General features: G+C 37.3%; 1 protein-coding gene across 2 annotated transcripts in view; it reads left to right on the forward strand.

Moving 5' to 3' along the window:
* PIBF1 (progesterone immunomodulatory binding factor 1) overlaps positions 1-27,494 on the forward strand; it is a 207,848-nt gene that overhangs the window by 134,078 nt on the left and 46,276 nt on the right. For both annotated transcript variants that reach the window (XM_047080639.1, XM_047080630.1), the window contains exon 14: positions 8,573-8,675. In XM_047080639.1, coding sequence (XP_046936595.1) covers positions 8,573-8,675 — 103 coding nt within the window. The remainder of the gene's footprint in view (positions 1-8,572; positions 8,676-27,494) is intronic.

A 27,494-nucleotide genomic window follows, 5' to 3' on the forward strand; every position in this document is an offset into this window, starting at 1 on the left:
CCTCAATGGGGAAAAACTGAGAGCTTTCCCCCTGAGATTGGGAACACGACAGGGATGTTCACTCTCACCACTGCTGTTTAACATAGTGATGGAAGTCCTAGCATCAGCAATCAGATGACAAAATGAAATAAAAGGCATCAGATTTGGCAAAGAAGAAGTCAATCTTCCACTTTTTGCAGACTACATGATACTCTACTTGGAAAACCCAAAAGACTGCTAGAACTGATACATGAATTCTGCAAAATCTCAGGGTACAAAATCAATGTACAGAAGTCAGTTCCATTTTTATACACCAACAATGAAGCAACAGAAAGAAAATTAAAGAAACTGATCCCATTTACAGTTGCACAAAGAACCATAAAATACCTAGGAGTAAACCTAACCAAAGATGTAAAAGATCTGTATGCTGAAAATTATACAAAGGTTATGAAGGAAATTGAAGAAGACACAAGAAATGGAAAAACACTCCATGCTCATGGATTAGAAGAATAAATATTGTTAAAATGTCAATACTACCCAAAGCAATCTACACATTCAATGCAATCCCAATTAAAATTGCACCAGCATTCTTCTCAAAGCTAGAACAAACAATCCTAAAATTTTAATGGAAACACAAAAGACCCCAAATAGCCAAAGTAATAATTAAGAAGACCAAAGCGCGAGGCATCACAATCCCAGACTTTAGCCTCTACGAAAAGGTGTAATCATCAACGCATTATGGTATTGGCATAAAAACGGACACATAGACCAATGGAATAGAATAGAGAACCCAGAATTGGACCCACAAATGAATGGCTAACTAATCTTTGACAAAACAAGAAAGAGCATCCAGTGGAAAAAAAGACAGTCTCTTTAGCAAATGGTGCTTGGAGAACTGAGCAGCAACATGCAGAATGAGACTAGACCACTTTCTTACACCATACACAAAAATAAACTCAAAATGGATGAAAGACCTAAATGTGAGACAGGAAACCATCAAAAACCTAGAGGAAAAAGCAGGCAACAACCTCTTTAACCTCAGCTACAGCCATTTCTTGCTCAACACATCTCTAAAGGCAAGGGAATTAAAACCAAAAATGAACTATTGGGACCTCATCAAGATTAAAGTCTTCTGCACTGCAAAGGAAACAATCAACAAAACTAAAAGGCAACCAACAGAATGGGAAAAGATATTTGGAAATGACATATCAGATAAAAGGCTAGTATGCAAAATCTATAAAGAACTTACCAAACTCCACACCTGAAAAACAATCCAGTGAAGAAATGGGCAGAAGACATGAATAGACACTTTTCCAAAGAAGACAGCCAGATAGCCAACAGACACGTGAAAAGATGCTCAACATCACTCATCCTCAGAGAAATACAAATCAAACCTACACTGAGATACCACCTCACACCAGCCAGAGTGGCTAAAATGAACAAATCAGGAAACTACAGATGCTGGCAAGGATGTGGAGAAACGGGAACCCTCTTGCACTGTTGGTGGGAATGCAAACTGGTGCAGCCGCTCTGGAAAACAATGTGGAGACCCTACGACCCAGCAATACCACTACTAGGAATTTACCCAAAGGATACAGGAGTGCTAATGCATCGGGGTACCTGTACCCCAATGATTATAGCAGCGCTTTCAACAATAGCCAAATTTTGGAAAGAGCCTAAATGTCCACCAACTGATGAATGGGTAAAGAAGATTTGGTTTATATATACAATAGAATAGTACTTGACAATGAGGAAGAATGAAATCATGCCATTTACAGCAACGTAGATGGAACTGGAAGGTATTCTGAGTGAAGTAAGTCAGTCAGAGGATAGATATCATATGTTTTCACTCATATGTGGAACTTGAGAAACTTAACAGAAGACCATTGGGGAAGGGAAGGAGGAAAAAAATAGTACAAACAGAGGGGGAGGGAGGCAAACCACAAGAGACTCTTAAATACAGAGAACAAACTGAGGGTGGATGGCTGGCGGTGGGGGAGGGGGGCGGTGTGCAGGTGTGGAGAGGAGAAAACGGGCAATGGACATTGAGGAGGGCACTTGTTGGGATGAATACTGGGTGTTGTATATAAGCCAATTTGAGGGGTACTTGGGTGGCTCAGTCAGTTAAGAGTCTGACTCAGGTCATGATCCCACGGGGATCTTGTAAGTTCAAGCCCATCGGGCTCTGTGCTGAAAGCTCAGAGCCTGGAACCTGCTTCAGATTCTGTCTTCCTCTCTCTCTGCCCCTCCCCTGCTCACGCTCTGTCCCTCTCTGTCTCCCAATAATAAGTAAACATTAAAAAAAATTATAAGCCAATTTGACAATAAATTATATTTTTAAAAAAAGAATCTACCTGTGACACTAAATCATTCACTACAATATGCCACATTTAAAGATGTAGGAGGTTGAAGTATAAAAGAAATGAACTGGCATCTGTAATATTTGCCTTCCCTTATCAACTTTATGTATGTTTTTATTACTAGTTTAATGCTCAGTTGCTGAGCACTAGTCATACTTTAATATTGAAGCTCTGCAACCTAAGAATATGGTTTCTAGCAGTGTGTTCATGTAAACAAAATGCATTTACAGCAAAATTGATTAAGAAGGATTTATTCAGTGCTGCTTTCATTAGTACACACCACAGGGGATAAGACCTTGTCTTCATGTAAGTAGCATCTTTTGGGAAAGAAAAGATTAACACATGTCAAAGAATATTAAGAAACATCCAAAAATGTATAATTTAGAGCTGTATTGTACGCTAGACTATGTCAGTCAGAGGAATAGAGATCAGTGAAGACTAGCATGATCAGAAATGGAGGAAGTAGAACTTGCAAGGAGCCTTTAAGAAAAAGTTGGATCTGTCAAGCAGTGAAATAGTCTGCCGTCTCCAGGCGGGGAACCAACAGACGTATAGTGCAAGGAATATATAAAACATGTTTATGGGACAGTAAGTGGAGTAGACATTAATGGAAAATAAGGTTGGTTCAGTTGACATTACAAAAGGCCTTCATATTTTTATTTCTTTATTTATATTTTTTAATGTTTTTTAATATTTATTTAATTTTGAGAGAGAGAGAGAGAGCACTAGTGGGGTAGGGCAGAGAAGGAGGGAGACAGAATCGGAAGCAGGCTCCAGCCCCGGCGCTGTCAGCACAGAGCCCGATGTGGATCTCGAACCCACAAACCACGAGATCGTGACCTGAGCCATGTACTAGGGCATGAAGAAACAGGAGGTCTTATAAAGTTCAGTCATTCAACAGTTTATTACTGAACACCTACTTCCTTTGTACCAAATATTATTCAAGGTATTTTGAATACATTAGAGAACAAAATAAATAAAAATTCTAGTCCTTGGAGAACTTTTCATTGTAGTTCATGAGAACTTAAATTTATACCAATCTTTCGAGAGAAATGTCTGAAAATCCGTAATGCACGTGTGTTTTGACACAGTCATTATGCTTTCTGAGGAAATGGCAATACAAGGTGTGCAAAGATAAACTTATGTAATTATTTAGAATTTTCTATAGCATATAGCACTGCTGTGACTGCTATAATTGGATTGTGTTTTTATTGTTGAGTTATAAGAGTTCTTTATTTTTCTAGGTACAAGTCCCTTATCAGATAGGTATTTTGGAATGTTCTCTTCCATTTCATGAGTTATCTTTTCATTTTTTAATGGAGTCTTTTGAAGCACAAAACTTTTTAATTATGATGCAGTCCACTTTATCTAATTTTTCTTTTGTTGCTTGTGCTTTTGGTGCCATATCTGAGAATCCTTTATCTAAAGTCAGGAAGATTTACTCCTGTGTTGAAGACATACTCCTGTTTTCTTCTAAGCATTTATATTTTAGTGTTTACATTTAGGTCTTTGACATACTTTAAGTTAATTTTTTTATGTCATGTAAGGTAAGGGCTGTGTACTATTTTAAATATGGCTACTAAAAATTTCTAAATTACATGTGGACTTGCATTATGTTTCTATTGGACAAAACTGGCCTAGACCAACAGTCTCCAAACTTTTTGATATGACTCCCTATTGGGGAAAAAATATTGAACATTCACCCACCAATATATGTACATGTATTTATCTCTCAATTATATACATGTACTATCCTATGAATAACATGTATGTTAAAATACAAAACTACATAGAAAATTAAAATTTAAAGACACTTAATAGTAAAATAAATATAAATAAAATTTCCCACACTTCAGTGGATTGTTTTGTATGTAATTGCTTTTGGAGACCACCAGTCTAGACTGTGATCTTAACTTTATAATTGATTGGCTCAAATGTTCTTCCTTCTCCACCGTATTGATAGAGAACTCTCTCAAGTGCAGATCTGATCATGTTATGCCTACCCGACTTAAGGATAAAATCCAAACTCAGCTTGTCATTTAAGGTCTTTCATATGTCCCTGCCTCTGTCTCTGTAGCTTCAGCCTTCACCATGCGCCATACATTTTATCAATCCACAGCATACCTCCCTGCACATCATCCTTTACCTATGCTTTTCTCTCTACCCAGAATGCTATTTCTCTGCTTCCTCTCCAGATTACTATTAGTCTTCATTCCTCAGTGTGCCCTTTCTTATCATTTAGCACACTATGGTAACTTATTTGTCCGTCTTCCTCAGGAGACTGTCAGATCCTCCAAGTAGAAACTGTGTATTCCTGGTACCTATATAGGTTATGGGCTTTTAATAAATTTTTTTTTTAATGTTCATGAATATCTTGGTGAATGAGTTAGTAAACACATTTCTTCTAATTCAGCCTGCTTTTCTACAGACATTGATATTTATGATCAAGAAAAAAATTCTAATTTTTGAATCATTTTTGTTTCATTGTAAATATGATAATGATCAAAAATTTTATTTCTCATTTTTTCTGCATGTCCTAGATTTCAAAATATTTTTGTTTGTGTTTTTTGTTTTTGTTTTGTTTCTGTAACATCCATAATCCATGGACTAAATGTGTCATTTAGGGCAATCTAAGAACCTTAATACTTAGTACCATTTCTGAAATGTCTGTGAAGAAATGTGTTCTGCTGTCTTTACAATGACTTAGAGGTAAATGTTTTAAATGTGATCAGTGCATCAATTGGAGACCAGTTATACCACCATGTCTTCTACATTATAAATATTATGTATCATAAGTGATACCAACATTCATAGTAAAAGTCACAGTCATTCTTGTCAGCATCAGTTCTTAGAAAGTTTTTCTCAATAAAATAGTTCTTTTTTTTTTTTTTAATATTTATTTACTTGAGAGAGAGAGAGAGAGAGAGAGAGAGAGTGAGTGAGTGAGTCAGTCCTGGGGGCCAAGTGGGCCTAGGGGTTGAAGTAACCTGTGCCCATAGATACACTCCTTAGTTACCGGAGTGGGGCTTTCAAATCCATTTGTTCCTTCCTTGGCTGGAGTCTTTATAGGGGGTGGCAAGGGCTAAATGCAGGGCCACACAATTTCCTTGTGGAACCTTATTTCTTTCCCCAATGGTTCTTTTCTCAGGGGGCCTGTCGAGGGCAGTTCCCCAACAGACAATTCCCCAGCTACTTTTATTAAGGCCAAATTACATAAAATCGGGAGTACAAGAAGCTTCACTGTCGGTGGACGCCCTGCAGTCCCAATCCGTCCACCGCCCGGGCCCTGCCGTCAGGCTGGTTGGATAGCTCGGCTTCCGGCAAGAGAGCATGAGCTGGGGAGAGCAGAGAGAGAGAGGGAGAGAGAGAATCCCAAGCAGGCTCCACACTCAGTGCAGAACTCAGTGCGGGGCTCGATCCCACAAACCATGAGATCAAGACCAGAGCCCAAATCAAGAGTCAGCTGCTTAACCGACTGAGCCACCCACGCACCCCTCAATAAAATAGTTCTATATGCTAGTAATCAGAACAGTATAGAACACATTAGGAGCATTTTGAGGCCTCGTAAGATAGCTCCCTTCTATTTAGAGTTGATTTTCCTCAGTCAGAATCCCCAACCAAAATCAGGGCAATTTTTAGTAGAAGGAGGTAGCCCTGGTATTAGGGCTTAGGCACCAGCATGTCAAGAATTTCTCGAATTCACTGTTTTATATCATGTGATATTTTGCACTGATAAATGGTATCACACCATATCTGCGTAAGAGCATTATTCAATTCCCAAACAAACCAAAAAGCACCCAAACCAAATGAGCTACTTGCTGTTATTAAACTTGATGTCTTCAAGTCATTATCGTCTTCAGAATGTTGGTAATGGGTGACCTTTGCATCTGATTATTTTCTCGCATCCTTTTTTCTTTCATTGAATGTCATCCGCAACTGTTTTCTGTGTAGTAGCCTTTGATTGTGTTATTGTTCTATTCTGAGCATGGCACAAACATGGTCTGTACCTTCAACATCCATTTACTGAGAAATTAACTGTGTACAAAAAGACCCTCATCTTTCCGTGGGAGACTTATTCCTAACATTTATGAAGGATGAGGAAGAAAATGAAAATATGAGTGAAGATGACTCCAAGGATTTTTATTACCTTAGTAAAAAACAGAGTTAATGATATAAAATACTGATGTTTATGTATTAAAGCTGTAAACATAACATAAAATTAGCATTAAGACTTATTTGTAGAGATCTTATTTTAGGGTCAAATTTGAGAGAACTTGGCATATTTTAAATTGGGAGATAGAAAATGGGGTAGCCATAAACCATAAACATGTGTAAAATCTGTAAAGGAAGAAAATAGATTAGTGGTTCCCTAGGGCTGGCAGGAGGCTGGGGAGCAATGCTAACAGGGAAATATTTCTTTTGTAATCAAAATATTCTAAAATTAGGTTATAGTGTTAGTTGTATAACTCTAAACATACTAAAAGCCATTGAATTGAACACTTTAAATGGATGGACTTTATAATATGTAAATTACATAGCAATAAAATTATATGTCAGTAAAGCTGTATTTTATTTAAAAAAAAAAAAAAAAAGATTGTCAGGGCACCTGGGTGGCTCAGTCAGTTAGGCATCCAACTTCGGCTCAGGTACGATCTCGTGGTTCGTGAGTTTGAGTCCCGCATCAGGCTCTATGCTGACAGCTCAGAGCCTGGAGCCTGCTTCAGATTCTGTGTCTCCCTCTCTCTCTGCCCCTCTCCGGTTCACACTCTGTCTCTCTCTCTCAAAAATAAATAAGTGTTAAAAAAAATTTTTAAATGATTGTCAAAAAATAAGGACTGTGTATTTTCTGCCTCTAACTTTAGCTGATTAAGACAAAATCTTATGCCAGTTGGAAAGATAGAAATTTAGAAATGAGCATATCTAAACAAACTCCCCAATTTGCTGTATAAACTTTTATCAGAACTCATCTTTTTCATTTGGAATAACAAGGCCTTAGAAATGGATGTATAGGATGATGTTTAGCATTATTTTCAGAGTTTTTTGTCTGCATTCCTTTATCCAAGATTAGGAAATATTTAAAAATATAATGGAATTGTTCCTGTTCCACATATAAATAAAATAATTTTCTTTAAAATGAAAATATTTTAGGGGCGCCTGGGTGGCTCAGTCGGTTGAGTGTCCGACTTTGGCTCAGGTCATGATCTCACAGTTCGTGAGTTTGAGCCCTGTGTCGGGTTCTGTGCTGACAGCTCGGAGCCTGGAGCCTGCTTCGGGTTCTATGTCTCCCTCTCTGTCTGCCCCTCCCCTGCTCATGCTCTGTCTGTCTCAAATATTAATGAAAATATTTTATGCCATGTCATTATATAACATCTTGGCCTCTCAGATTCCATAGCTTTTGCAATTCAGTAGATTAATTCATATAGAATATGAAAATATGATAAATAAGAAATTATTAATTTTTAGAATCACAGACAGGGTCTTTGGAGCAACATGTCTTCTCAACAGTATTAGCAGTTCTTTAAAGAATTCTACCACTTTTTTTCCCCCTAGTTGTTAGGAGGAATGATTTTATAACTGAACTTTTTTTTTAATTGTGTCTTAAAAGTGGAATTGGGGTATTTCATGTTTAATGTGATGTTAAATACTAAAGGTTACACTCTGTACAGTAAGTTGTGATCATGTGATAGTCAAAGGGTGATCTTTTACTACTGAGACATTCCCCATTTTTCATGCATCTTTTTCATCTCTACTTTCAATAGAAACTCTATTCAGTTGTTTTTTGTATTATAAAATGCATTAGGTTGTGTGAGGGAAACACTGAAGCTTTTCAAAGTGCAGGCTTATTATTGTTTCAACTAATTGCCTGATTTGTTTGTAAATGGGAAATTTTTATAAAAATGGAGAAAGCTGTAAATTGCTGTCTGTGGGCTTTTCAAGCAAGTATAATGTAACTCTACTTTTATAGCAAGGGCTAGAAGCCATTACTGCAGTAATCAATATATCACAGTTATATTATTATGGAGATTTTAATGTTACTTTCAAAATTCTGAGCTGTTTGGATATTGGTCTTCCACTGTTGACACCTGATAATATTTGACTCCATATTTTTTCTGTAAATATTTAAGAATTACTAGGAAATGGTAAGTCAATTTTTAAGCACACAAACACATTTTTAATATCTTAGATAACATTCCTCTTTCTTAAGCATTAATTTTCTTACTTCATTCCGTTAGTGTCCACTTGGCAAGAAGAGTGCTTCAGTTAGAAAAACAAAACTCACTGGTTTTAAAAGACCTGGAACATCAAAAGGACCAAGTAACACAGCTTTCACAAGAGGTAAATAACTTAAACAAAAGAAACATATATAAAGAATCACAGTGTTCATTTTAATTCTCTGTTACTCCTTTGTCTATCTTCTGAGCAGTTTTCAAATAAGCTGTTTGCTAGTACAAAATGATGTTACAACGTACAAAACTAACCTACTGTTAAAGCCTTATAAAACATCGTGCAGTGTATGGTAAAACTAAGATCAAAAAAGAGATTAAATGCCCAGACTAAATATAAATGCAGACTAGACAGGCGGAGCTTTGATTTCTGAGAGTATCAACTGGCAAAACGGGTTTGGCGATTTTAGGTGGCATTTTGAGTTTTTTAATAAAACCTCATCTTAAAAATTTTTTCTTAAATTTTAATTCCAGTGTGGTTAACATGTACTGTTATCTTAGTTTCAAGTGTACAGTATAGTGATTCAACACTTCCATACGTTACTCAGTGCTCATCAAAATAAGTATACTCTTAATCCCCTTCACCTATTCCCCCATCCTCCCCCACCACCCCCCCCACCCACTTCCCCTCTGGTAGCCATCTGTTTAAAACCTCATCTTTTAAAGAGATGAAAAATTGTCTATTAAACACACACTTAACTTGGTATACTCTTAAGCTCTCAAATTCTTTGGTACATGATAGTTCCCAAAGTATCTTTTAAAACTCAGACTCTGGGGCGCCTGGGTGGCGCAGTCGGTTAAGCGTCCGACTTCAGCCAGGTCACAATCTCGCGGTCCGTGAGTTCGAGCCCCGCGTCAGGCTCTGGGCTGATGGCTCGGAGCCTGGAGCCTGTTTCCGATTCTGTGTCTCCTTCTCTCGCTGCCCCTCCCCCGTTCATGCTCTGTCTCTCTCTGTCCCAAAAATAAATAAACGTTGAAAAAAAAAAATTAAAAAAAAAAAAAAAAAAAAAACAACTCAGACTCATATTTCTTATTTTCCTTAGCCTTATGTCATCTAAAAAAGATACATATTTGTACATGGTATTTTTAATCCTTTTACTTAACATCTAATTACATTTTTCTGTACTTCTGAAATTCAAGTAATAAAATAAGTATAACCAAAGATGTCACCTCATTAGTATTCCTTTTATTTCCTGAGTTTCAGCATAACAAGTTTTTTATGTTAATAATTTAAAACTTCGATCTTATAATAAAGGGATTTTTAGAGGCGTATATTAAAGACTATCAATACATATCATGTATTCTTTGTTTTCTGAAGGACCTGTTCATATTTACCTTTATAGTACCCTCTATTAAAATACTTTTAATAATGTGACATTAGGAGGATTTCTGTGCTCAAATTCCAAAAGACCAGAAATAACTTCCTACTATGGGGCCCGACATAGAGTTACACTTGGGACGGAAGAGTGTCGTGCCACAGCCAGCTCTGCCGGCAGGAGTGCGAGGCACAGCCAGATTTGGAGCATTTCTTGTGTCTGTGGAATAAATATTCCTACCGCGACTAACTTTGAGCTGTCAACATCACCTCACTGCACACAGAATAAAGATACTCAGTAGCACACTGTTACATATTGTCCCCACCATACAGATACAATAGACTTGGATAAACTGAAGAGCATAGATAATAGTAAAATAATTAAAAATCCATGACTTTGAAAATTTGTTCCCTTGGGGCGCCTGGGTGGCGCAGTCGGTTAAGCGTCCGACTTCAGCCAGGTCACGATCTCGCAGTCCGTGGGTTCGAGCCCCGCGTCGGGCTCTGGGCTGATGGCTCAGAGCCTGGAGCCTGTTTCCGATTCTGTGTCTCCCTCTCTCTCTGCCCTCCCCCGTTCATGCTCTGTCTCTCTCTGTCCCAAAAATAAATAAAAAACGTTGAAAAAAAAAATTTGTTCCCTTTTTTTAATAAAATTGATTTTACTGGGGCGCCTGGGTAGCTCAGTTGGTTGAGCGTCCGGCTTCAGCTCAGGTCATGATCTCATGGTTCTTGAGTTCCAGCCCCACATCAGACTCTGTGCTGACAGCTTAGAGCCTGGAGCCTGCTTCTGATTCTGTGTGTCCCTCTGCTCCTCCCCCGCTCATGCTCTGTCTCTCTCTCTCCTTCAAAAATAAATAAAAACATGAAAAAAAAATTTTTTTTAAATAAAATTGATTTTATTGGGGCACCTGGGTGGCTCAGTTGGTTGAGCATCAAACTTCAGCTCAGGTTGTGATCTCATGATTCATGAGTTCAAGCCCCACATCGGGCTCACTGCTGTTGGCATGGAGCCTGCTTTGGAACCTCAGTCTCCCCCTGTCTGCCTCTCCCCTGCTCACACTGTCTGTCTTTCTCAAAAATAAATAAACATTTAAGAAAAACATGTCTTGCTTTTAAAAATAAAATAAAATTGATTTTATTGTAAATTTAAAGTTTTTAATATTAGATGTATTAACATTCAGCTCACAAAATTCCTGAAAATTTACTAGTCAGCTGTCAGAAACTACTGTAAGCCAGCACCACTACACCATGAAAGGATAAATAAATGATTACAGAAGCCAATGAGAGGTTAAAGAAATTTCTGTTTGCTAATACATTATAAATCACTCATGTTTGTTTTAATTTCAGAATAACCTATCAAACATATTTCTAAAAAAAATTAAACTTGTCCATACTTGTATAGGTACATATATGCACGTCATAATATTACCTTAAAAAATAAATAAATAAAACTACCTTCCTGAACACTTCAGTTCATTGAAATAGGAATTGTTTTTTAAGTTTATTTATTTTGAGAGAGGGAGAGGGAGATAGAGAGAGAATCCCAAGCAGGCTCTGCACTGTCAGCACAGTGCCCAACGTGGGCAATCTCGCAAACTGAGATCATGACCTGAGCCAAAATCAAGAGTCAGACACTTTTTTTTTTTAATGTTTATTTATTTTTGAGACAGAGGGAGACAGAGTGCCAGTGGGGGAGGGCCAGAGAGAGGGAGACACAGAATCTGAAACAGGCTCCCGGCTCTGAGCTGTCAGCACAGAGCCCAGTGTGGGGCTCGAACCCACAAACTGTGAGATCATGACCTGAGCCGAAGTCAGGCACTCAACGGACTGAGCCACCCAGGCGCCCCATGAGTCAGACACTTAACCAACTGAGCCACCCAGGCGCCCCCATTTAAGGTAAGCTGTTGGCTTATATTGAGAAAAAGATTTAAATACTGAAATACATGTGATAGAAAATGGTATGATACCTAGAATTTGCTTTTAAATACCCTGTAAAAAGTGGGGGAAGGGCTCATAAATCAAAGGAGAATCTCAAAATCTCAATCATGTTTGGAGCTGGGGGAAGATTATATGTGGATCTATTATTCAATTCTGTACTTTTATGTATGTTTGAAAATTTTTCATAAGACATTGGGAGAAAGAATCAGTAACCGTATCTTAAAAATTTTATGGCTACCATAGTATATAACTTTTCCCTTAAGATTGAAAATAAAGTATTATAATTTGAAACATTCTGTCAATTTAACTGGTTTTTGCCTCACAAAAAATTATACTGCTTAAATTGAAAATATATAAACTAATTAGCTGAAAGATGATAGTGTTAGTACAGTCAGTATAACAACTGACTATTTATGATACATGGTGAAAAAAATAGAGAAGGAAATTCTCTCAGGATCTATATTCTCTTAAACAGTTTAAATATTAAAACTAGCTTGGAATTTTGAGGATAATACACAGATAAAACAAATAACTAAAGCTAGAATTACCATTGTTAAATACGTTATTGAGAATATGTCTGAGATTAAACATAAATGAATTGCCAACATGAGAATGCTAAAAAATAGTCAAAATGAAAACAAATATTCCTTTTATAGTGGCTTTATTGAGGTATAATTGACAAACACTAAGCTGCTCATACTTAAAGTGTACAATATAATAACTTTTGACACATGTATACCTGTGGAATCACCAAAATGTGGATAATGAACACATACATCACCCCAGATGTTTCCTTGTGCCCCTTAGGAATCTCCCAAAATTCCCTATCCCCAAGATGGTCCTCAGGCAACCACTGACTTGCATTCTGTCACCATAGATTGACCATGTTTTTGATATTTTATATAAATACAGTCATAAAATATGTGTATATATTATATACACACACATTTTTTTGTTCCGACTTGTTTCACTCTGCCTAATCGTTTCAAGATTCACCCATAGCCCTTTTCATTGCTGAGGAACATTCCATTTATGGGTATACCACAGTTGTGCATTCATTCACCTGTTGATGGGCATTCAGGTAGTTTGCTGTTTTCGCCTGTGACAAACAATGCATATATGGATATCCACGTACAGTCTTTCTATGAACGTATGCTTTTGTTTCTTTTGGGTAAAGACCTGGGAGTGGATTAGGTGGATCATGTGGCTAGGGGTCTGCTTAATGTTTTAAGAAACTGCCAAACTGGTTTACAAATATTTGTACCATTTTACATTTCCACCAGCTGCATGCGAAAGTACTTATTCTTCTGCATCCTTGCAAAGACTTGATACAGTCCGTGTTTTTAATTTTAGCAATTCCGATGGGTGTGTCATGGTCTCTCATTATGGTTTTAATTTGCATTTTCCCTAATGACTCACGACAGTGACCATCTTTTCAGATGCTCTTTGCCCTCTGCTCTCACTGGGAGAAATGTCTTCAAATGTTTTGCCCATTTTATCACATTGTTTTCTTATTATTGAGTTTTGAGTATTATCTATTGATTTTAGATACAATTCCCTTATCAGATATGTGATTTGCAAATATTTTCTCCCACTCTGTGGCTTGTTTTTCCATCTCTTAAACATGTTTAAAGAGCAGCTTTTGTCAAATCCAGTTCATCAGTTCGTGCTTTTATGGACTTTGTTTTTAGTGTTGTGTCTAAAATATCTTTGCCTAACCCAAGGTCACAGGGTTTTTGTCATGGTGTTTCGTAGTTTTAAGTCTGTAATCCATTTTTAGTTTATTTTTGTATTGTTTGCAAAGTATAGATTGAAATTCACTTATTTGCACATTGAAATCAAATTGTTCTCACATCATTTGCTGAAAAGACCTTGTTGGAAATTAGTCATAAATGTGTGAGTTTGTTTCTAGACTCTCTGTTTCCAGTTATCTAATTTGCCTGTCTTTATGCCCAGACCACACTCTCTTGATTTCTGAAGCTTTATAATGTCTTGAAATTAGATAGCATTGGTCCTCTAATTCTGTTCATTTCAGAGATTTTCAGCTATTCTGTATCCTTTGCATTTCCATATGAATTCTGTAATCATTTCTACAAAGAAAAAAAGAAAAAGCTGGGTTTGATTTTGATTGGGATTGCATTGAATCTACAGATCAAGTGGGGAAAATTGACATCTTAATAATATTGAAATTCTGTCCTATTAATTGGCCATATCCTGCCATTTTTATTCTTTAGTGTAAAAGTTTCACATCTTTTGACTAGTCTTTTTTTTTTTAAGTTGTTTTATTTATTTTTGAGAGAGAGAAAGAACAAGTGAGGGAGGGCAGAGAAAAGGTGAGAGAGTGAATACCAAGTAGGCTCCACACTTCAGCACAGAACCTGATGCAGGGTTCAAACTCATGAACCATGAGACCAGGCGCCCCTTGACTAATCTTAGTGTTGTATTATGTTTTTCCATTCTTCTACTTTTAACTTCTTTATGTCTTTATAATTGTCTTATAGGCATCATATGTAGATGGATCTTAGTTTTTTTTATCCATTCTAACAAAATAGGACTTTAATTGGAGTTTTTAGAACATTTACATTTGATGTGTCTCTTGATAAGTCTGTCATCTTGCTATTTGTTTTTTATTCATCCCATCTATTCTTTCTTCCCTTGTCCTTTTATTTTTCCCTGCCTTCTTTTGGATTAGCTGAATATTTTTATCATTTTATATGCTCTCATTATTGGTTTATTGGCTTGAACTCTATTATTACAGTACTTTCTTTATAGTATATATCTTTAACATCATCTCATTTCATTTACTACATCATGTATAGTTTAAAAGCCTTAAAATAGTATAGTTCCATTTGTCCCCCCCGCCCAGCTTTTGTGCTCCTGTTGTCATATATTTTACTTATACATGTAGAAACTGCACACAACATTGCTATTATTTTTCTTTAAGCAATTGACAATTTTTTGAAGAGCTATAATATGAGGAAAAGATACTATATTTAACCAAATAGTTACCATACCTGGTGTTCTTTATTCCCTTGTGTAGATCCAAATTTCCATTTGGTATTATATTGCTTCTGGTTGATGTACTTCTTTTCACAGTACCTATAGAACAAGTCTGCTGGTAATGAAGTCTTTCTGCTTCTGTATGTTGCAGAAAGTTATTTCACCTCTTTTTGTTGTTTCTTGTTTTTATATGTCTTACTATTTTTAACAGAATTTAAGATTAAAATGTATTTCTGACAGTTATGTTTACTAAGGCAAAAAACCCCGGAAGTATACATTTAAGGGTTCACTCTTTTATGACAATAAAATTCACACATAAAAACTGTACAATTCAGTGGCTTTTGGTGTGTTTACAGCATTGCACTATCACCACCATCTAGTTACAGAACATTTTCATTACCCAGACAGAAATTCTGTACCCATTAAGCAGTCACTCCCTATTCTCCCCTCCCCCCCAACCCTGGCAACCACTCTGTGCTTTCTGTCTATGGATTTGCTTGTTCTACACCCTTCTATAAATGGAATCGTGCAATATGTGGCTTTTTTTTATCTGGCTGCTTTCATTTAGCATAATGTTTTCAAGATTCATTCATCTTGTATCATCTATCAGTACTTAATTCCTTTTTATGACTAAATAATATCCCATTGTACAGATGCATCATATGTTGTTTATGCATTCATCCATTGATGAACATTTGGATTATTTCCACCTTTTGACTATTGTGAATAGTGTTGCTCTAAATATTCAACTACAAGCATTATATTTGTCTACCTGTTTTAAATCTGTGGAGTAAACACCTAGGAGTGGAATTGCTGAGTTCATTTTTGTTTTACAAAGATAATTTTCCCAGGGTAAAAAAGTCCAGATTGGTTCTTTTTTCCTCTGTCTCTTTTTCAGTACTTGAAAGATGTTGCTCCACTCTCTTCTGGTTTGCATTGTTTCTGCCAAGAAATATGCTGTCTTTATCTTTGTGTCTCTCTAGGTAATGTGTCTAATGTCTCTAGAATTTTTTAAGATTTTCTTTTTTTCACTAGCCTTAAGCAATTTACGATGTGGTTGTTGTGATTTTCTTTATGTTTCCTCTGCTTGGGTTTTATCAGACGTCTTATATATGTGTGATCATCAGATTTGGAAATGTTTCAGTCATATGTCTTCATATATTTTTCTACCTTACCCTCTGTTTCCTTCGGACACTCCATTAGACATGTATTTATACCACTTGAAGTTGTCCTACAACAGAACAGATGCTCTTCTCTTCATTGTTTTCCGTCATTTTCTGCCTTTCCTTTTGCATAATTTCTCTTAGTATGTCAAGTCCACTAGTCATTTCTTCAGTGTAAAATCTGCTGTTAATCCATTCTAGTGTTTTACGTCTCAGATATTGCAGTTTTCATTTCTAGTTCTCTTTTGTATCTTCCAGGTCTACTTAACCTTTTCAGACTTTATTTTCTTCAGCATAGGAAATACAGTTTCAATCACTATTTTGATATTCTTGTCTACTGATTCTATTATGGTGGCTGCTACTTCTTGGTTAGTTTCAGTTACATTGATCTGTCTCATATGTGTCATATTATCCTGTATTTTTGCATGCTTACTAATTTTTCACTGGATGACAAATGTGAATGTTACCTTACTGCTAAATATTTTTGGATTCCTGTAAGTGTGTGTTAGCTTTGTTCCCCAACATGGTTAAGTTTCTTGGGAAAGATTTGGCCCTTTTAAGTCTTGCTTTTAAGCTTTTATAAGCAAAGAAGCATTGATCCTCAGGCTACTTTTTTTGTCCCCTCCACTACTGAGACCAAAGTCTTTTGAATAATCTACCCCACGTCCTATGAATTAATAAGTTTCCTACTTTGGATAGTGGGAATAAGTAAATTCCTGGCCCATATGGTCTTCAGAAATTGTTCTTTCTAATCTTTTCAGTGGTTCTATCTCAGTCTCTGGTATTTTCTTTAAACACGTGCACTATTCAATGCCCAGGTGCATACTCAAGGGTGAATGTGTGTACATTTTCAGAGTTCTGTCTTTGTACAGCTCTCTTTTCTTCAGCACTCTGCCATAGGAACTGTAGCCAACTTGGTGTCTACATCTAGCAGCAGATCCTTAACTTAGGGAGTTTGGCAGGCTCTGCTTTGATTCCCTCTTCCTTAACTACTGCCTGGAAACTCTTTCCGTAGAGTGAACTGGGGCAACTGTAGGGTTACACTCAACTTGTTTGTTTCCTATATCTCAGGGTTCACTCTTCTTCATTGTTTGATGTACAGTGTCTTCAAACTGTTGTTCCATTAGTTCGTTCAGTGTAAAAGAGAAAAAATTATTGGCCTTCTTTTTTGTATATATGTATATCACCTAATTTTCAAGAAACCACTAACTGGGTTAAATAAGAATGGAGTGTTCATAGGCGGTAATCTCCTTGATATCAGTCTTGGTGTTGTTTTTCTGGATCCTACTCCAAGAGCAAAAATAAACAAATGGGACTACATCAAACAAAAAGCTTCTGCACAGCAAAGAAAACCATCAACAAAATGGAAAGGCAGCCTACTGAATGAGAGAAAATATTTAGAAATCGTATATCCAATAAGAGGTTAATATCCAAAATATATAAAGAATTCCTACAACTCAACACCAAAGAAAATCCAATTTAAAAAAAAATGGGCAAAGGAAAAAAAAAATAGGGGAGCCTGGGTGGCTCAGTTGGTTAAACAGCCAACTCTTGATTCAGCTTAGGTCATGATCTCACAGTTCATGAGTTCAAGCCCCACATTGGGTTCTCTGCTCACAGTGGAGAGCCTGCTTCAGATCCTCTGTCTTCCTCTTTTTCCACCCCTCCCCCCCTCAAAAATAAATAAGTGTTTTTTTAAAAAATAAGCAGAGGATATGAATAGACACTTTTCCAAAGAAGACATACAGCTAGCCTATTGGCACATGAAAAGATGCTCAACATCACAAATCATCAGGGAAATGCAAATAGAAACCACAATGAGATATCACCTCACACCTGTCAGAATGGCTAGAATCAAAAAGACAAGAAATAACAAGTGTTGGCAGGGTGTGGAAAAAAGGAAACCCTCATTCACTGTTGGTAGGAGTGTAAATTGGTACAGCCACTATGGAAAACAGTATGGAGGTTCTTCAAAGTATTAAAAATAGAACCACCATATGATCCAGCAATTCTACGTCTGGATATTTATTCAGAATATTCTGAATTCATGAAAACACTAATTCGAAAAGAGGTACAATATTCATTGTAGCATTATTTACAATAGCCAAGATACAGAAACAACCTAAGCATTGATCAACGGACGAATGGATAAAGATGTGGTCTATATACAATGGGATACAATTCAGCCATAAAGAAGAATGAAATCTTGCCATTTGCAACAACATTGATGGAACTAGAGGGTATTATGCTAAGTGAATAAGTCAGACAGAGAAAGACAAATACTATATGATCTCATTTATATGTGGAATCTAAAAAACAAAACAAATGAACAAACAAAACTCTTGGATATGGAAAAGAGTGTTGGTTGGCAGTGGGAGGGAGTCAGGAGATACAGACTGCTAGTTACAAAAAGAATAGGTCATGGCGATGTGGTGTGCAACGTGGTGACTAGAGTCAGTGCTGTTGTCATGCATATTTGAAGGTTGCCAAGAGAGTGATTCTTGAAAATCCTCGTCACACACACAAAATTTTTAATTAAAAAAATTTTTGTAACTTTTTATGGTAACAGATGGTGACTAGACTTATTGTGATGATCATTTCACAGTGTGTGCAAGTGTCAAATCCTTACATTGTACACCTAAAACTAACATAATACTGTATGTCAATATATCTCAATTTTTAAAAGAGAAGAAGGGGAAAAAAGGAGTGTCGATGTGGGGAAGAGATCTGAGCTAAATCATAAAGCATGCCACATTACCATCAGACTTGTTAAGCCTCAGCTCTCTTGACTCTTGGCACTTGCTCTTACTTAATCTTTTTAGTCATTTAGTAAATATTTATCAGACTCCCACTATACTCCACCACAGATAACAAAAGAGTACATGTACATCTTAACATGTACAGTCTTGTTCACAAAGGCCTTGTCTTCTAGAATAAGCACTTAGAGATTCATCTGTTATAACTAACTTATTTTAGAAAAGTTGTCTAGAAAATGGAATCTGCACAATCTCAAGTGACCAAATGCCAAGGTTCAGTTACCTGGAATTCTTTACATAGAAGCCATTGAGTGAAATCCAGGTAATTTGTTACAAAGCTTTAGATTGCTACATTTAAGAGAGATTTTTAAGATGCCTGGGTAGAATAAAGTAGAACTCTGTGTACTAACTTTAAAAGATGTTCATAATGTATATTAATAAATTTTTTCCAAAAAGGAAAATTGCAGAATAATTTGTATTGTATTTCTCTGCTTGGCCTTTGAGTGTGTGTATGTGTGTGTGTGTGTGTGTGTGTGTGTGTGTGTGTGTGTGTGTGTCTAGGGTGTGAAATTGTGTTTCTAAGCATAGAGAAAAAGGAAGAGCTCACATAATATACACCTGTCATGCCAAGGGCACACAAATACAACTAGTCCTGCTGTATGAATATTAAAACATTTTATTAGAGTAAACTTACAGGGAAAGAATTCACAGAGCATATACCATCCCCAAGTTCTCTTCTCACAGAAAAGTGTGCTTAGGCCTGGTGTGGGTAGTCTGGATGCACCACAGAAAGTGACCTGATAGAGGGGCTCCACACTAGAACATTGTACACACCTAAAGAGAAGGTTAGGGAACATCTAATTGCCTAAGTAACAATGGGAGTGGGAGGGAGCTTTTGGGGTTGTTATCTCTTTTAGCCTATTCTAGTAGAATAGGAAATGAGCCTCCAGGACCATCCATATTTGTCTCTCAAACATTAAACGGTGCTTACCTCTGAGATTGGGAGTTGAGAAGTACGGAATGACCAATTTATACCTTATGCATTTTTGAATTGCTTGAATTTATTCTAACTCACATGGAATTTTTTAAGGCATAGATTTGGTGATCAACAATATCTGAATCATAGCAGGTATAAAGTAAATATTGATGCATTAGATAGATCATTCACATACCTTATCTACCAAACTTACGTAGATTTCTAAAGATGAAAATAAGAGGCAAAATTCTACTTTTTAAAATACATCTATAAACAGTATTTATAAACAGATTATATTCCAGCAATATTCTTTGTACCCAAAATTTTGTTGCCAAGGAAATATATATGGATACCCATATATATATATATGGGATACCCATATATATATATATATATATATATATATATATATATATATATGGGATACCCATATATATATATATATATATATGCTTTAATATATGCATAGAGATATTTGGAATGGTAAAAACCAAAAGAAATCATTCATCATTGATGATAATCACAGTGGAGGGCCACTCAAATTCTAATGGATGAAAGCGATCTTTTGAGTGTACGTTCCCTCTTTTTAGCTTAAATTACTTATTATGTGCATGTGTATTCCCTTCTCCACTCCCTTTCTTCCTCATCTCCTTTCTTCCATTTCATTATCAAGAGCAAGTATTTAGAAGACTATGAAATTGTTCTAGAATATCAGACAAAGGAAAAATTCAGAAGCCTCTAAAAAACATAACATACGCATTTGAAAGTTTTAGGACTGATAAAAGGCAACAGAAAGGGTGTCTAATACATGCTCAGGCAAGGAAAAAAGATGTGACAGGAGTTTCTGTTTGATGGAGTCCTTGAAATACTTGCCCGTATGTTCTCTATACCAGCGATATTGGGATATATGATTTCTACAAACGTAGTATAAGTATCTAAATGAGTAAAACATGTGCTTTTGTCCTTTGAATCACCTAACAACTGCTGAGAGTGTTCTCTCAGCACCCCCAGTGTACCCAGTGTCTAGGAAGGAGTCTGTAGCACACAGGTCCTACAACTCCACCTTCGTATTCTAAAGGGGGAGACGCACCTGCCAGCCACACCACCAAATCTCTTTAAACTTCAAAGCCAATCTTCCCTTCCGTATCTCTAAGCCTTTGTTGATGTGAGGAAAAAATGCACTATTTTATGTACCACCAAGGAGTAAGAGCAGGAGATACTTCCCATGAAACTGCAATACAATGCTTTATTATCACTCTAATGTTTTTTTAATTTTAAGCACACATTCTTTTAGACTTTGAGCAGTGTCTCTTATCATATATTACATACAGTTTCTATCCTTTTCTTCTTCTAACATAAACTTTGTGCTGAATGTGCCAAATCACATCGGAATCATATTGGAGACATTTTAAATGGCAGTTAAACTCAGCCTATGACAGATTAGCCATACTCAGAACTCAACTGAATTCAAAGTATAAATAGCTAAGATCAAATTTGCATGTGCAGACTTGATGAGCAGCAATTGTAAGAGGCTTCCACTTTCATAGAAAAGATGAAAAATAGTATGATTTATGGGTTCCCTTTGCCTCCCAAAGTGTTTTCCTGAAAGTTTGTTGATACCTAAAAATTCTTTTAATAAAGAACAGTGCTTTTATTTCACCATTAGAAATACAAGGCTTAGGGGCGCCTGGGTGGCTCAGTCGGTCAAGCATCTGACTTCAGCTCAGGTCATGATCTCACGGCTAGTGGGTTTGAGCCCCGTGTGGGGCTCTGTGCTGACAGCTCAGAACCTGGAGCCTGCTTTGGATTCTGTGTCTCCCCCTCTGTCTCTGCCCCTCCCCCAATCGTGCTGCTGCTGCTCCTCCTCCTCCTCCTCTCTCTCTCTCTCTCTCTCTCAAAAATAAGTAAGCATTTTTTAAAAATTATAAATACAAGGCTTAAAACATAAATACACTGCCTGAATTTTTTTTAATTTAGCAAATAAAGTTTATCAGTCCATCAAAATTCTTTCTTCTACCCAGAACTGTCCTCCATACTATGGATCGTGATTTCATTTTAAAAGGTCCCTTGCCTACCAGACAGTGTCCATATTCTTTAGCATGGCAAAGAAAGCCAGTTTGATCCTAACCTACTTCTCAGTCCTCATCTTCTACCTCCCCTCTCCCCAGTCCTCACTTGCAACCCCTCCTACCCCAAGTAACATGTCTCTTGCTCCTGCTGCCACCACTGTTACCTTCCTACTTCTCAGTCTCCATTGTTTACTTTTTTCTGATTGTTCCATAAATGTGGACAGCCCAGACGTCTGTCTTGGCACTGTTCTCTGTGTTTCATGGCTTCAGCTACCAGCTACAATATCTCTTCATTGTAGCCTTTTTTTAATAAGTTAGAGATTTATGCAGTCAGCATAGATATTACCAGAATTGAAAGAATGCAAAAGGAGTGTTCAGCAAGTAACGGGTTCTCCCTGTTCTTTTCATACCACCTTCTGAACATCTCTACTCAATCTCCTGTTTTAGTGCTACTGACTTGGTACAACCTCTTATCTATCATCTGAATTAAATTAGGAACCATCCTAATGGTTGGAACCATCCAATAGATTGGCATTATCTCTGTTTAGTCCTCTACCTTGTTGGCCAAAATGCTCTTTCTAAATAAAAATCTGTTTTTGTTTCTCCCACAGTTAGTCTTGTCTCTGTTCACTAAGAATAACAATATATAAGACCTCCCATTGTGCTACCCCTGCCTACATACCCAGTTTCATCGTATATTATGCCACACACGCATGCATGCATACACACAGCCATGCTTCTGTATACAATTACTTGTGTTTCTCCCCATTTTTGTAACTTCTTGTGCTTTACTTGAATTCTCCAAGCACTCTGCGCTATTTCATGCCTCTGTGCTTTTGCACACTCCAATCTCTTTGCCCAGTGTACCCATGTCTGCATCGCAGGTGCTTGTCTTTCAGTATCAAGTGTCACCTACTCTATTAAGCCTTTTTTGAACTCCAGGCAAAAATGACTTATGTCTCCCCATGATACCATATATACCAAGATATATTTAGATAGAGATGTTGTTGACATAACTGTCTGTGTGCTTCTTAAGAGGAAGGATTCTTTTTTATTGGTCTGAGCTGCTTAGCAGCACAGTGCCTGTTTCTAGTAAGTAGTAAGTAGATCTTTGTTGAAGGAATAACTTCTGGTTTTGATGGGTCAAAGTAAATAAGAGAAGTGGGGGATGCTAGAATGAACCTGAAGCAGATTAGAGGTACCAACCAAGAGGCACAGAGGATGAGGGAGAAATCAGACCTGCTAATTAGAAAGAAAACTTTAGTTTCTTTTGAAGTGTCAGAGACTCAGTCATATGCTTTATGTCACATATGGAACCAGAGCAGCGTAAATACCAGCTCCACCCACCACCATCATGAAAAAAAAATATTTTAGTTACATGGAATCGGTACTATCATCAACTTTTATTGAAAACACTAGAGTTTTTTCTCGGGAGCCTGGGTGGCTCAGTCAGTTAAGCTTCCGACTCTTGGTTTGGACTCAGGTCACCATCTCATTGTTTGTGGGTTTGAGCCTGAGTCAGGCTCCACGCTGATGGTGCAGAGCCTGGCTGGGATTCTTTCTCTCCCTCTCTCTCTGCCCCTCCCCAGCTATCTATCTGGCTATCTCTCTCTCTCTTTCTCTCTCTCTCTCTCTCTCTCTCCTCTCTCTCTCTCTGTCTGCCCCCCTTCAAAATAAATAAACTAAACTTTTTTAAAAAATCACTCAATAAATGCAGATGGGCTTTTTAATTCTATGTTTCATTTATTTTTCTGCTAATGGCAATAGTATTGATAAAATCAGTATTTTTATTAATAAACGGCATTTTAAAGAAATAGTAATTTCCCAATTGGAATAAATAATGCTTGTTTTGCTTATGTGAAAATACTCAGAATGAACCATCCAAATGAATTTTAACGCAACATGGTAAGATTTTGTAATGACAATATAAGTAATTTTGTGAAGTAATGGTGGTAAAACTGCAATTCTGGAGAGTAACCACCTGCTCTTCCCAAATGTAAAAGTACATTTAATTGCATACAATCATCTTTTTTTTATATATTTTTAGTTTATTTTTGAGAGAGAGAGAGAGAGACACACACACACACACACACACACACACACACACACACACACACTGTGAGTGGGGGAGGGGCAGAGAGAGAGGGAGACACAGAATCCAAAGCAGTTCCAGGCTCTGAGCTGTCCGCACAGAGCTTGACATGGGACTAGAACTCACGGACTGTGAGATCATGACCTGAGCTGAAGTTGGACACTTAACCAACTGACCCACCCAGGCACCCTACAAACTAATCATCTTAAGAAAAGTATGGAAAACTATGTATTTTAAGGCTAATAAAAACTTCAATTTAACCAGAATCATTATATTTAAATCACAGTACATGAGTTACTGATAAAATTCACCTAATTTGCTGAATCTGTGTAGAAAAGCGAAAGGTAAGCAATATGTAATAAGGTAATGAAGATAAACATTTAATAGCAATGAAAATAGTCTCTTAAATTTTTTGAGTAAGTATTTCATTAAACTCAAAATTATTATATGTATATATAATAAATAAATAAATAAGTAAAATAAGTAAATAAATAAATAAAAAAAATAAAATAATGGCTAGCTATTTTGAGTGCTTGCTTTAATACCAGTCATACTATCTCATGAAACCATAGGAGTATTGCTTGGGCTAACTAGTATGTTCAGAGTGTGAGGTAAACTCAGGGGAGTTTACCAGCTTCCCAGGCTTCCTGAGGCCTCAAAGAAGCCCTTTTGTGTGAGTGCAGGCTTCCATTAGATTGGAAGGTGTATCAGAGAAGAATCAAAGGAGAAGAATGACCAAGATGCAAAGTCTACTCAATCTGCTCTTAGGTTTTTCATGGATTCACCGTCACCACAGTTAGCATATCGAGTGCTGTAATATATGATACCTCTGCCCTTAAGATCTGAAATTTTCACCAGGTGATAAAGCCCACAGAACACTGTCCACAAAATTGACCTGAGACTGATTTGGATTTTGACTGCTCTGAATGCAAATTTTGTCCTTTATGGGGTGCCTGGGGGCTCAGTCGGTTAAGTATCAGACTTCAGCTCAGGTCCTGATTTCACAGTTCGTGAGTTCGAGCCCCACGTCGGGCTCTGTGCTGACAGCTCAGAGCCTGGAGCCTGCTTCAGATTCTGTGTCTCCCTCTCTCTGCCCCTCCCCTGCTCGCTCTCTCTCTCTCTCTCTCTCTCAAAAATAAACATTAAAAAATTTTAATAAATTAGCCTTTTCATTTTTTTTTTCAACGTTTATTTATTTTTGGGACAGAGAGAGACAGAGCATGAACGGGGGAGGGGCAGAGAGAGAGGGAGACACAGAATCAGAAACAGGCTCCAGGCTCTGAGCCATCAGCCCAGAGCCTGACGCGGGGCTCGAACTCCCGGACCGCGAGATCGTGACCTGGCTGAAGTCAGACGCTTAACCGACTGCGCCACCCAGGCGCCCCAGCCTTCTCATTTTAATAATGATGAACATATATTATCTACCCTATGAATGACTAATTTATTTTACGGACAAAACATTTCCCTTTCATTTTCTAACAGCTCTGTGTCTAACCTTGCCAAGTGCTTAAACCAAGAAGTCTTTGTTATGGCTCATTCTGGAAAAAACTCAATTACATGGATTCAGGATAATATAGTAAAATTTGTTCTGTAAACATGCTTTTCATAGGTTCACACACCAGCTCATGTGAGTGGGTGTGTGTACCGAATGCCAGCCACCACTGAAGTAAGGGACAAAGTGATTTATCTATAAATTGTGTCCTGTTTACACATCAAACAAATTGTTTAAACTTTTTACCTTACTGATGTGCCTTGATAACTCATGAATGACTACATTTTTCTCATTTAAGAGCTGTTACAACTCAACACTGCAGCGCCCTCCCCTCTGCCATCAGGATTGTCATACAGTTGAACCACGTTAAAATGAATTTCTCAGAGGGAGTTTTAAGGGGGCAAGAAATTTAAAACACTTGAACTTGAAAATTCCATTCTCTGACTCTAATCTCCTGTCCTTCCAGCTCTCCCAGTCCTTTCATTCTCACTAAATCTGTGCTTTATTTGCACTCAATACATGTTCCACATTCATAAACTCTGTATTTTCCAATCTGTCAGGCCCTTCTTGGCTTCACTTTTCTTTCTACCCAGCCATGACCTTACCAGCCATCTGAGCACTACATTCACTAGCACCTAGATTGCTTTGTCACTAATTCATCCATCAGGCTTTTCTTGACATCCCTACCTTTCACATAGCACCTTACAGGGCAACGATAGTTACCCTGTAAATACTTAATGGAAGGAAAGAGAGAGGGAGAGAAAATTCTTTGGTTTTGTGGTAATATGCTGAAAATTTCTTGTGGAAATGTGTTACTGCTTGAAAGCATTACAAATTCATGTTGTTGAACATCAACCAGAACCTCATTCCTACTGCCCACTGTTTTTATTGTTCTGCATCTGTCCTGTTTCCCATTATCTTCATTGCAGGTCACTTCCACTCAAAACCATCAGTTCCATCATCTCTATCTTCCTTATTAGGTCATCTAAATTTCTTTCTCTTAAGTCTCTTTCACCCAAGGATTTTTGTAGTGTCTTCACTTTCTCTCTTTTTCCCCCTTTTGGTTTCTCTTCAAAAAAAATGAGAGAGAATGAGAATGTGTGTGTGTGTGTGTATGTGTGTGTGTGTACACAGAGGTAACTTTCAAAAATTAACCCCTCTCTTTATACCTTATTCCTTCCATCCCCCCTGATCCTCTGTTCAGCTCTGTCCTCCGTTAGTGATCGCCAGTAACTTCCTAATTGACAGTGTTCTCTTCTCAGTCTCCTGATCTATGGCATGACATTATAGATTTTATAGATAAGCTAGAAATTCTGTTCTCTCTTTGCTTGACAACACCATTCCTCTCCCATGTCTTCATCATCTTCCAACCCTATAGCGTAGCTGTCCTCACATATCTGCCCTTTGTCCTATTCTTACATGTCACTAGTGATTCTCAAATGCTGGTGAATGTAAGAATCACCAAAGATTCTTGTTTAAAGTGTAGGTTTCTAGGGGCACCTGGCTCAGATGATTAAGCATCTAACTCTTGATTTCATTTCAGGTCATGATGTGATTGATGAGATAGAGCCCTACATCGGGCTCTGTGCTGACAGCTTAGAGCCTGCCGGGGATTCTCATTCTCTCTCTCTCTCTTTTCCTCCCTCCATCCCTCCAAAATAAATAAGCATTTAAAAAAATAAAATAAAATGTGGGTTTCTAGATCCTGCCCTCAGAGATTGTGATTAAGTAGGTCTGGAATGAAACCCATGAATCTGCATTTTTAACAAGCTCATCTTGTGACTCTAATAAAAGTGATGCATGGCCACACTTTGAAAAATAATACTCCACAGTCTATCTATTCTGTGACTTATAAGTAGATAGTCCCTTGCATCCATCACTGATTGCTCTGAAATATTTAATGTCCTACTCATGAATTTCATCTTATTATCTGTTCTTTCTCCTTTTATCTCATTAATATCTCCTTATTACCATACTTTGACAATCTCGGGACCAGAGCAGGGCTGATAATCAACTAGCACTTGCTTTTGGTTATTAAAACAACAAAATATTTGCAAGAAGGCTGCACACAGCTGTTGTCCCAAGGCCCTGAGTGTCATTCCTGTCTGTACTGGCACCTCTCCGAGATCC

This window comes from Lynx rufus, unplaced genomic scaffold, assembly GCF_022079265.1.
Source record: "Lynx rufus isolate CCGP_SWC_20201006 ecotype Redwood Valley unplaced genomic scaffold, mLynRuf1.p SCAF_1, whole genome shotgun sequence".
Taxonomy (NCBI): Eukaryota; Metazoa; Chordata; class Mammalia; order Carnivora; family Felidae; genus Lynx; species Lynx rufus.